The sequence below is a fragment of the Agelaius phoeniceus genome, chromosome 24, assembly GCF_051311805.1.
Source record: "Agelaius phoeniceus isolate bAgePho1 chromosome 24, bAgePho1.hap1, whole genome shotgun sequence".
NCBI lineage: Eukaryota > Metazoa > Chordata > Aves > Passeriformes > Icteridae > Agelaius > Agelaius phoeniceus.
Window position 1 is genome coordinate 1,994,843 of NC_135288.1, and position 10,901 is coordinate 2,005,743.

The window sequence follows — 10,901 nt, forward strand, 5'->3', positions numbered from 1 at the left end:
TCCAGGCTTCCAGACCTGGAAAAGTCCTGGAGTGGCCCACGGGAATCTCCTGAAGTTTAACAAGAGCGGGGCAAACTCGGGATGGATCCAGACTGGGGAGAAGGACCTGGAGCAGGACAATCCCAAGATGGATCCAGGCTGGGGAGAAGGATCTGGAATGAGACAATCCCAGGATGGATCCAGGCTGGGGAGAAGGATCTGGAATGAGACAATTCCAGGATGGATCCAGGCTGGGAGAAGGACCTGGAATGAGACAATCCCAGGATGGATCCAGGCTGGGGAGAAGGACCTGGAATGAGACAATCCCAGGATGGATCCAGGCTGGGATGAGCACACAGAGCAGCCCTGGGAGAAGGATCTGGAGCAGGACATGGAAACCTCCCAGGTCTAGGGCTGATCCCAGAGCAGGAAAATGGGGAATTCTGCCCTCTGGAGCAAGTCCAGAGGAGGCTCCAGGATGATCCAAGGAAAGGCTGGGAGAGTTGGGAATGTTCAGCCTGGAGAGAAGAGAAGCTTTGGGTTGACCCAATTTTGGCCTTCCAGGACCTGAAGGAGCCGACAGAAAAAAATGGAAAAGATCCCTTCAGAAGGGCCTGGAGTGACAGGACACAGGGAATGGCTCCACAATTCCAGAGGGAAAACTGAAATTAGTTTTTGGGAAGGAATTCCTGGCTGTGAGGGAGGTGAGGCCCTGGCACAGTTTTCCCAGAGCAGCTGTGGCTGCCCCTGGATTCCTGGGAATGTCCAAGGCCAGGCTGGATGGGGCTTGGAGCCACCTGGGACAGCGGGATCTGTCCCTGGCCGTGGAATTCCCGCCCAAAGCATCCCAGGATTCCAAGGCTGAGCCCATGGATAGAGCTGGGAATATCTGACAGCCTGCACAGGGCAGGGGCTGCTCAGCTCCAGGCTCCCAGCACCTGGATCAGAATTCCTCATCCCGGGCCAAAGGGCACCAACATTCCCAAGCCAAACTCTGCAACATTCCCAGGATTTGGTTTTGGGGGATGCCAATAATCCCAAGGGAATTTGGGCTTGGGCGACTTTGGAACCACTCTGGGAGCAGCCACAGGAGCTTTTCCAGGGAGAAATAAAGCTGGGAATGTCTCCCCTTCCCAAAGATTGTCCTGGGAAGGCACAAGGAGAGGGAAGATCCTCGCCGGAGCCGCGGTTTTTTCCCGAGCTCTGGATTGGAAGTGGCGGCTCCGGAACGCAGCCGGTGGGAGGAGGGAAATTGGGCTAATTGGAAAAGGGCAATTAGCACAGCGAGGGGGATTTTCCAAAGGGGCTGCACGGCCTGGATTTACCTGGAGAGGCTCCGTGGGAACGCGGGATTCGTGGAAATGGGAGGGGAAACTTCCCAGAAAGAGCTGAAGGCAGGATTTGATGGGAAAAGCGTGAACAGGAAAGGATGGTGGGAATGTGGGGCGGATTTTTGGCACCTGCAGGTGAATTTAAAGCTGGATTTCACCCCTGCTCCTCCTTTTCCCCCATTCCCCCAGGACACAATTCCTACAATATTCCTCCTTCCATTAAAAAGAAACACGAGCAGGTGCCTCCCGCCACCCTGGGGAAAGCCCCACGCTGGATTTTCCCTCCAAAAACGAGGGAAAATCGTCTTTTCCAGGCTGGAAAAGGATCCACCCGAGGGGCTCCCTGTCAGCTGGGAAAACCCCTGCCAGAAAAACCACCAGGGGGAATGCAGAGGGGAGAGAATTCCAGGTAAATCCCCAACTGCAAAGGGCTGTTCCCAAGCTGGGTTTTTCAGGAATATCCCCAAGGACAGCTCCCTGCAAAGCCCAGGAGCTTCAAACACTTGAATTTTCCTTTTTTTTTTTTTTTTTCTTTTTTTTTTTTCCAACCCACTGGGGCTGAGAAGCAGAAGCCGAAGCAAATCCCACCGGGATAAAGCCGCTGGAAATCTCCAGGAACTCGACACTTTGATCCCTCCCAGGGCGCTGAGCCCTTTATGGGGCCGTATTTCAGACAGGGCTGAGCGAGCCAGCCCTGATCCCAGAACCCACGGATTTCAGGGGAAAAGGAGGGAGCTTTTCCAGCTTTTCCAGTCCCTTTTCCAGGCACTCCTCTCCTTTTCCATGGTCCAGCGCTGCCTCCTCCGCGTGGCCTCGTTTTTCCCTCCTGACGGCTCCTTAACCCACTTAGCCCCGGCCCCGGCGGCTTTTTTTGGCAAAAGGAAGAGGTTGAGCCGGGGACAAAGGGGGGGAAAAAAAGCTGGAATAGCAGGGGTGATGCTCCCCGAGGGCTGGAAAACACCTCGGGAATGATCCCGGCTGTGCTCGGGGTCACAAAAGGGCTTTTCCTGAGCGGGGCAGGGATGTAGAGCAGGGCTGGAAATCCCCCCCTCAAAAAAGCTCCCCAGGGATGATCCGTGGGGTGGGAAACGATTCCAGCCGATTCCTGGGGGATGCTCCGGGATGCGGATGAGGAGGTGGATGAGGGGACAATGAAAGCAGGGAAAATTCCCCCCTCTCCCCAAAAATAAAAGGGGTTTTGGGGCCACAGGGCAGATGTGGGGACGGAGAGCGGGGAGTGGGGCCGGGCCCACCTGGGTCTCCCCGGGGTCTGCATCCCTGGGGTCGCTCTCCAGCCGGGATGGGGAGGGCACGGCGGCGGCTCCAGCCAAGGATGCCGTCAGCCAGGAAAAAGCCATCTGCCCTCGGAAATTCGGGAATGGCGAGCGCTCTGCCCCCCCAAATTCGGGAACAACGCTCTGCACCCCCCCAGATCCGGGAACAACGCTCTGCACCCCCCCAAATAATTCGGGAGCAGCTCAGCCCCCGCTGCCCCGAGCAAAGGGAGGCGGCCCCAGCCCGGGATTTGGCCGGGATTTGTGGCTGCCTCATGGGAAAACAGAGCTCGGGATGGGATTTTTGGGACAGCCGAGGGGGGATCACAGAATTGCCGGGTGGTTTGGGTTGGGAACCCCAAAATGAGCACAGGGACGGCTTCCATAGGGAAGGAGATGCCGAACACGGCGGATCCTCGGGATGCAGCCAAGTTCCAGTGGGGTTTAGGAGCCCAAATCCAGCTCGTGGATGCCCAAACCCAAACAATTCCCGACGCCGGATCCATCACTTCCTAACCCCCAACCCCTCCGGGCTCCCCGAGCTCCTCCAACCCCTTCACAAACCAACTTTGATCCCATTTTTCCCCCCTCACAAACAGAGATTCCCCCGCAGCCGCTCTCAGGAAATCAACAGCACGAGAGCAACCGCCCGATCTGCGGCGAGAAAAAAAGCAGGAGAGAGGCAGGAAAAATGATCCCTGCGCCAGTGACAGACAGCTGGAGCTCCGGGAAAGCCGGGGGGATGCGTTGTTCCTTGGAAATTGTCTATCCATGACCTTAAAACGGCGGCGGAGGAGAGCGGGGAGGGGAGGGGAGGGTTTGGCACAAGTTCCCCCCCTTTTCCCGAGCAGGTTTTATTAATCCCGGCGCTGGGATGCTCGGGATGCTCGGGATGCTGGGGAAGGGGGCTCGGAGGAGCAGCCGCAGCCCGGCAGGACCCGAACCCCAGGGCCAAGGGAAGGAAATGAGGGGTTCAGGGAATTCTCTTCCCGATCCCAAAGCCCGGCTGGGCTGGGGCTGCGCGGTGCCCGAGGGATGGAGCGGGAGCAGGAGGGGAAGAATCGGCTCCTTTGTGTGGAGCTGGCCCCGCAGAGCCGCGGCTCCCCCGCCCCGCGCCCTGCAGCGCCCGCCGGCGCTTCCCGGAGAGCACAAAGTCCATTAAAATCCAAAAAAAAAAACACCCAAAAAAAAGAGCCAAAAATCAGAGAGATGCGGAGCAGGCTGCGCTCGCCCCTCCATCTCCCGGCGCCTGGAAGAGCTCCCGCTTCCCGGGGCTCGGGAAGGAGCGGCCACCTGAGAGCCCCCCGAGCGGGAATTGGGGGAAAAAAAGAGGGAATTCGCCTTAAATGGAGACGGAATGAAATGCCACGGGTGGGGTGCGAGGAGGGCAAAGTTTCCTTCCCCGGGCGGTTTCCCCTCCCGGAGCCCCGGGTTTGGGGCTGGCGTGGGGAGTCCCGGGGTTTTTGGGAGCTCGGGAGCTGCAATCCCCCAGGACAGCGGGAATTTGGGGGATGCTGCTCCTTGCTGGGGATTTGGGCATCCCAAAGGGGCAGGAGGGGCTGCGACCCCCCCAAAATCTGAGCTGGTGGGGGTCCCCAAGCACAGCCCCCCCTCGGTGGCTGGAGCGGGGCTGGGATGCGCAGGCGGAGCGGGGAAAGGGGACTCGGGGTGGCCCCATGGATGAGAGCCCCGGGCCCTCGCACCCCAAAAACGGCGCCCCATGAACGGCTCCACCCCAGTGCCCGGGTAGGGGGTGCCCCATTAAAACCCCCCTCTGTAGGGTGTGCCCCATTAATGCCTCCCACAGCAGTACCGGGTTATGGGGTGCCCCATTAACAGATCTCACACCAGTTCCCGGTTATGGGGTGCCCCATTAGCGGCTCCCACAGCAGTACCGCGATATTGGGTGCCCCCATTAATGCCTCCCACACCAATACCGCGTTTTGGGGTGCCCCATTAACAGATCCCACAGCAGTACCGCGATGTGGGGTGCCCCATTATCAGACTCCACACCATTACCGGGTTATGGGGTGCCCTATTAACAGATCTCACACCAGTTCCCGGTTATTGGGTGCCCCATTAATGCCTCCCACACCAATACCGCGTTTTGGGGTGCCCCATTAGCGGCTCCCACACCAATACCGGGTTATGGGGTGCCCCACTAACGCCTCCCGACCCCATCCCCCAGTACCAATCCCCAACTCCCCACTCCAAACCCGTTCTTCTCTCCGTGGGTGTCCCCCCACCCCCCAATCACCCCAAACCCCAGGGCGGGGGCGCCGAGCCCCGAGCTCGCCCCGTGACCGGCGGGGTGCGGGGGTCACCCCATCCCTCCCGCGGCCCCGGGGGTGTCCCTGGGGGTCACCCCCTCCGTCCCGCGGCCCCGGGGGTGTCCCTGTCCCCTCGGGGAGGGGGGGGTGGCACTCACCCAGCGCCAGGTGCCGCAGGTGCCACAGCAGCAGCCACAGGGGCAGGGGGCTCATGGCGCGCATGGTGCCCGCGGGGGCGGCTCAGCGGGGCCCCCGCGCCGGGCGCCGGGCGGGCATCGCGCCGGGCACCGCCAGGGGCTCGGCCCGGTCCGGTCCCGTTCGGGAGGGGGCTCGGCCCGGTTCGGTCCGGTCCCGTTCGGTTCGGGAGGGGGCTCGGTCCGGTCCGGTCCGGTCCAGTTGGGGAGGGGGCTCGGCTCGGCGCTGCCCCCCCGGTGCAGCAGCTCCGCCGCCGCCGCCGCTGCCGCCCTTAAGCCGATTTGGAGCAGCCGGAGCCGAGCGGGGCTGGAGCGGCCGCCCCCGGCCCCCCCCGGGCTGAGCCCGCCCCCGGCCCGGCCCCCGGGAGGGGCTGAGGGGGGCGGGGAGGAGAGCGGGGGGCGGGGAGGGACCGGGAGGGACCGGGAGGGGATTGGGGGGGATGGAGCGGGGGGGGAGTCACGGAGGGATGCGGGGGGATGGATCCGGGGGGGGGGGGGGGGATACGGGGGGGGATACCGGGGGGGGATTCACGGAGGGATCGGGGGATGGATCCGGGGGGGGGGGAAATCGGGGGGGGATGGATTGAGGGGGGAATTCGGGGGCGGGGTGGATTGGGGGGGGATGCAGGGGAAGATTCACGGAGGGATGGCGGGGATGGACTGGGGGAGTGGGGGGGAAGCAGGGATGGATTTGGGGGGGTTGGGGATGCAGGGATGGATTTGGGGGGGTCACGGGGGTGCCGGGGGGGGGGAGGGGCACAGGACGGGATGGGGGAGGGGCGGTGACAGGAGGGGGGACACGGATGGGGGAGGGGTTGGATGCAGGCAGGGATGCGGGATGGGATCTGGGATGCAGGGCTGGGATATGGGATGTGGGATGGGGTTGGGATGCAGGGTTGGGACACAGGCAAAGATTTGGGATGCAGGGTTGGGCTGCATGGTTGGAATGCAGGCAGGAATGTGGGATATAGGCTGGGATGTGGGATGCAGGATGGGATTGGGACGCGGGGTCGGGATGCAGGGTTGGGATATTGTCAGGGATGTGGGATACAGGACAGGGAGCAGGATCCAGACAGGGATGTGGGATACAGGATAGGTTGGGATGCAGGATGGGGCTGGGATTCAGGATAAGGAGCAGGATGCAGGCAGGGATATGGGATGCAGGATCCTGGAGCAGGGACCCACAGGGATCCACAGGGATCCACAAGGACCCACAGGGATCCACTGGGATCCACAGGGATCCACAGGGACCCACAGGGATCCACTGGGATCCACTGGGAGCAGCACTTCCCCCACTGCCCCCTCTTCCCTCAGCAATTCCTGCCTCCCTGAACCCCCGGATCCAGCCTGGAGTGATCCCAGACTCCCCAAAATCCCACCCTGGCTGGGATCCCAACCCTCCAGGGCCCTGCCCCACAGCTTTTCCTGGTTTCCCTTCACTCTCAGACTTCAGAAAGATGCCAGGATTCCTTGGGAAGGGGGATTGGGATGCCCGGGGCTTCCTGAGAGCAGAAGAGCTGGAGATCCACATCCCTTTTCTTACAAAAATCCATATTTTTATCCCTTATTCCCACTTCCAGGTGCTCTCCCTGTCTTCCCAAATCCTTTCCTCCCAGCCCTCCACCCCCACGTATTCCCGAAATCCCAGGGGAACGTTCCCTGATTTCCTGCTGGACAAAGCCAATTCCATGGAAAACCCCCCCAAACCTGCTCAGAATCCTCTTTGGGGGCTAAAATTTGGGGGGAAACACCAGGACAAAAGTTTTCCCTGGGATGGGGATGGGAACTACCCATAATCCTGGCCCAGCAACACCGAGGGAAAAAATAATGGATTGGGTCAGGCCATGGCAATGGATTTGGGCTTTTTCGGCTCCTGGTGGTTCCTGTCAGGGAGGGGTTTTGGGAATTGAGTCCCACCAGTTTGGATCAGATACGTGTTACTGGCTGGGCTGGAATTTCAGCTGTTCCAAATCCCCCTGAAAGGCAATTCCATGGAAAACGCCTCCGTTTTCCCACCTAGGATTGTCTTTTGGGGCTCTGATTGGGAAAAAACACCAGGACAAAATTTTGGGGTCACCCATCCTTCAATGCCCGGAAATCCGGGATAAAACCAAATCCAATAAAACCAAATCCAATCCCAGATTCTCAAATTCAGATCCTTCATTTCCCCCCTCATGAGGAGTTTTCCATGAGAAACGGAACCACCAGGAATCAAAAATTCCCAAATCCATCGCCACGGGATGACCCAATCCAGGACTTTTTCCCCCAAAGTCTGGCTCTTCCTGTCCATTTTTCCATGGAAAATGGCAAAATTCCCAACATTCTGCTCTCCCAGCATTCCTGCTTTCCTCAGCCAGGGCTGTTTCCATGGCTGGAACATTCCTCTGGATGGGAGCCACCCTGGATGAGGCGAGTGGAGATTTTCGGGAAGCTGGGAATTGCTTCCCAAAGATCCAACGGCTCCAATACCTCCTTGGACAACAAAAATAAACCTGGATTTGAAAAATTCCCACAATTCCAGAGCTTCCCAATGGGAATTTCAGCCCCTTTCAGCACAGCCTCGCCCCAGAGCCAAACCCATGATCCAGTGGGAGAAGGATAAAGGGGAATAACCCGGAATGTTGGGAGCAGGATTCGTTTTCCGAAGGCAAAGCTTCCTTGGCAGCCTCCAGATTCCAGAGGGAATTCCCAGGAGTGGAATTCCAGGCCATCAGGAGGCTCCCAGGGCATCCGAGCCGACAGGAATCCTGGAAATCGTGGGATGTGAACCCTGCCATGTCCGGATCGCTCCCATTTCTCCCAGCTTTTAATTCCCCGCGAATCCAGCGGCTGGCAGGAGCTCCCTTGGAATGCCCTGCGGGATTCCCAGCCTTGGGAAGGGAGGGAACGACTGGGGAATGCGGCTCCTGCCTCATCCAAAGGATTATTCCCAGTTTTTTCCTGTAAATACGGATTTTCCCGCGTTCCCTTCCAAAGCTGGATCCCTTCACTCCCCAAAAACACCAATCCTTGTTTTCCAACGGAGCTGGCACCCTCCTGTCCTTCCCAGATTCCCAAGGGATCGATCCAGCCTGGAAAACCAGGCCTGAGCCTCATTCCATGCGTCCCTTGGGAACAACCGGAATCCAGGGCAGCACATTCCAGGTGAGGCTCCTCCGTCTGCCCTCGGAGATGGGAATTTGGGACAAAAAAAGCTCCCAAGGGGAAAATTTTCCAGTTTCTCCTTTTTTCCCGACCTTTCCAGAACAAATCCAGGGGCTAAGTCTCAAATTAGAGAAGAGAATCCCAAATTTAGCAAGAATGTCCCACGTTTTGGGGAGAAAATCCCAAACTCTGGGGAGAAACTCCCAAACTGGAAGAGAAAACCCCCAAATTTGGGGAGAAAGTCCCAAATTTTGGGAAGAAAGTTCCAAATTTAGGGAAAAAAATTCCCAGAGTGAAAGACAAAGTTCCAAATTTCAGGGAGAAAGTCCCAGATTTGGAATAACCAGGAATTTATTCCGGAGCATCATCCTGGGGAGCAAATCCCAGGGAGGAGGTTTTGATGGAACATCACCTCGGAAAAATCCCAGGAATTTGGGAGCAGGAAATCCCTCCTGGAATGGGGTTTGGAAAGGAGGAGCAAATGAAAAAATGGGAGGATTGGGATGAAAAATTCCCTGGTGAAAAAATCTGGGAAGGGCAGCAGGAAAATCCAAGAGTGGGAGCGAGGAAAGGCCGGGAATATCCAGCGCTCCCAGGGCTGAGCCGGTCACCAGCTCAAGCACCGGAAAAAATCCATCTTCCCGTTTTCCCATCTTCCATCTTCCCACGTTCCCATATTTACGTCTTCCCATCACTGTGGGAAGATGGAAATATGGGAACACGGGAAGATGGAAGATGGGAAAACGGGAAGAATCTCCAGGAGAATCCCAGCGCCTCCTTCTCCATGAACTCCATGGAAAGCAGCGTTTGGATCCCAGCACGGAGCTGGAAATCCCACCAGGAATTTACCATTCTGGCAGCTCCCATGGGAGCAGGGATGGTTGGGCTGCTCCAGGCTGAGGAGGAAGCAGGAATAAGGCAGGAAAACCAGGATCCTGAATCCCATTGGTTTTCCCTTCCATCTCTTCCCAATCCTCCCATCCCTGCTCCACCTCCCGGCACCAGGAGCGGGATGAGCCAGGGATTGTGGATCCTGGGAAAGGAATTTAATAAATATGGAAATGGCTGCTCCTTGGGTGGGAGAGGGATGGGAATGAGGGATTGGATCCATCCAAACACCTGGAAAAGAGGTGGAGGAAGCAGAGCTGGGAAAAACAGGAAAAAAGGGATCTGAGGGCGACAGGGAAGATTTTCTTGGAAAATGAATCCAAACCATTGCACAGAGGAAGGGAAATAATCCTGAAAAGAGATCCAAAATCTAGAAAATATACCCCAAATCTGGAAAATAGATCCCTAATCCACAAAATACATCCAAAATCCAGAAAATATGTGCCAAATCCACAAAATAGATCCCAAATCAACAAAATATATCTCAAATCTGGAAAACAGACCTGAAATCCTCTAAATAGATCCCAAATCCACAAAATAAATCCCCAATCCACAAAATGCATCCTAAATCCAGAAAATAGATCCCAAATCTGGAAAATAGACTCCAAATCCAGTAAATAAGTCCCAAATCCATAAAATATATCCCAAATGCACAACATACATCCTAAATCCACAAAATAGATCCAAAATCCAGGAAGTCTATCCCAAGTCTGAAAAATACATCCCAAATCCATAAAATACATCCCAAATCCACAAAATAGATCCCAAATCCACAAAATGCGGTCGCATCCCAGCCTTTTACCAAGTTTCCCCCAGGGAATTTTGCGGCGTTTCCCACTCCTCCTCCAGGACCTCCTGATTCTCCCCCTTTCCCCCGTCCCACATTTCCCAAGTTCCGAATTCCCGAGCTCCAGGCTCTGCTCCTGGATCAATCAATCCAATCTCGGCCATGGCCCTTTGGAGAGGAGTTCCTGCAGGACAAGGAGCTTTGGGAACATTTCCCCCATGGAATAAATCCCATTTTTTCCCTCCAGAGCAGCCAGGAAAATTCCTTGGGAATTTACCTGCAGCCAACAGTTTCCCAGATTTTTCCTGCAGCCAACATTCCAAAGAATTCCTGGAATGTGCCACCACCACCACCGCATGGCGTTGGCAAATTCCGTGAGCGGCTCCCAGGTCCAGGCACTCCACATCCCATGGGATCATCTTTTCCAAAAGATGGGAAGGAGCTGAGGAGATCCTGGATTTCAATCCTGGGAAATACCTGGAAGCTCCAAAAGGATGGAAAAGAGGGGAGGAAGAGGAGGAATTTCCATTTTTAGGTGGAAAACAGCCCGGAATTTCCAACTTCGGAGCTCCACCGGAGGACAGGGCCTGCCTTGGATGGGTTTTAGGAGGAATTTCTCCATCCTGGGAATGTTCGGCTGTTGGGAAGCTCTGGAGTCGTTATCTCCACACAATTTAATTAAAGTCTGGCGTTAATGACACAATGGCCACTAATTAATTTAATCCATTTAATTAATTTAATTATTTTTAAATTAATTTAATTAATTCTCGCTTCTGCACAGTGGATTTGGGGTGGTGGGGGGGGGGGATTTTTTTGGTTGGGAAGCAAAATTGAATCCCAGCCCTGGGAGGGCGCGGGGATCATCGGGAAGCAAAGGGATTTGGGAATGCGTGGGGAGCATCCAGGACTGGGAACTGGGAATGTTTCTGGGAATATTGACTGGGAATATTGTCTGGAAACTGGGAATATTGGCTTGGAACTGGGAATATTGACTGGAAATATTGACTGGGAACTGGGAATATTGACTGGGAACT

The 10,901-nt window shown here is 56.5% G+C and overlaps 1 protein-coding gene and 1 long non-coding RNA gene across 3 annotated transcripts in view; one reads left to right on the plus strand and one right to left on the minus strand.

Moving 5' to 3' along the window:
• Nucleotides 1-5,421, minus strand: part of IGSF21 (immunoglobin superfamily member 21) — a 40,308-nt gene extending 34,887 nt beyond the window's left edge. The window contains exon 1 of the mRNA XM_054647611.2: nucleotides 5,013-5,421. Within this exon, the coding sequence (XP_054503586.2) occupies nucleotides 5,013-5,076 (64 nt within the window). The 5' untranslated portion in view covers nucleotides 5,077-5,421. The remainder of the gene's footprint in view (nucleotides 1-5,012) is intronic.
• Nucleotides 5,422-5,920: 499 nt separating this feature from the next.
• Nucleotides 5,921-10,580, plus strand: LOC129129857 (uncharacterized). Of its 2 annotated transcripts, none has more exons than XR_008535483.2 (2): nucleotides 5,921-8,192; nucleotides 10,115-10,580. It is a non-coding gene; the product is annotated as an uncharacterized LOC129129857 (long non-coding RNA). The 2 variants fall into 2 exon arrangements; XR_013185108.1 differs by having other exon boundaries at nucleotides 10,120-10,580.
• Nucleotides 10,581-10,901: the final 321 nt, after the last annotated feature.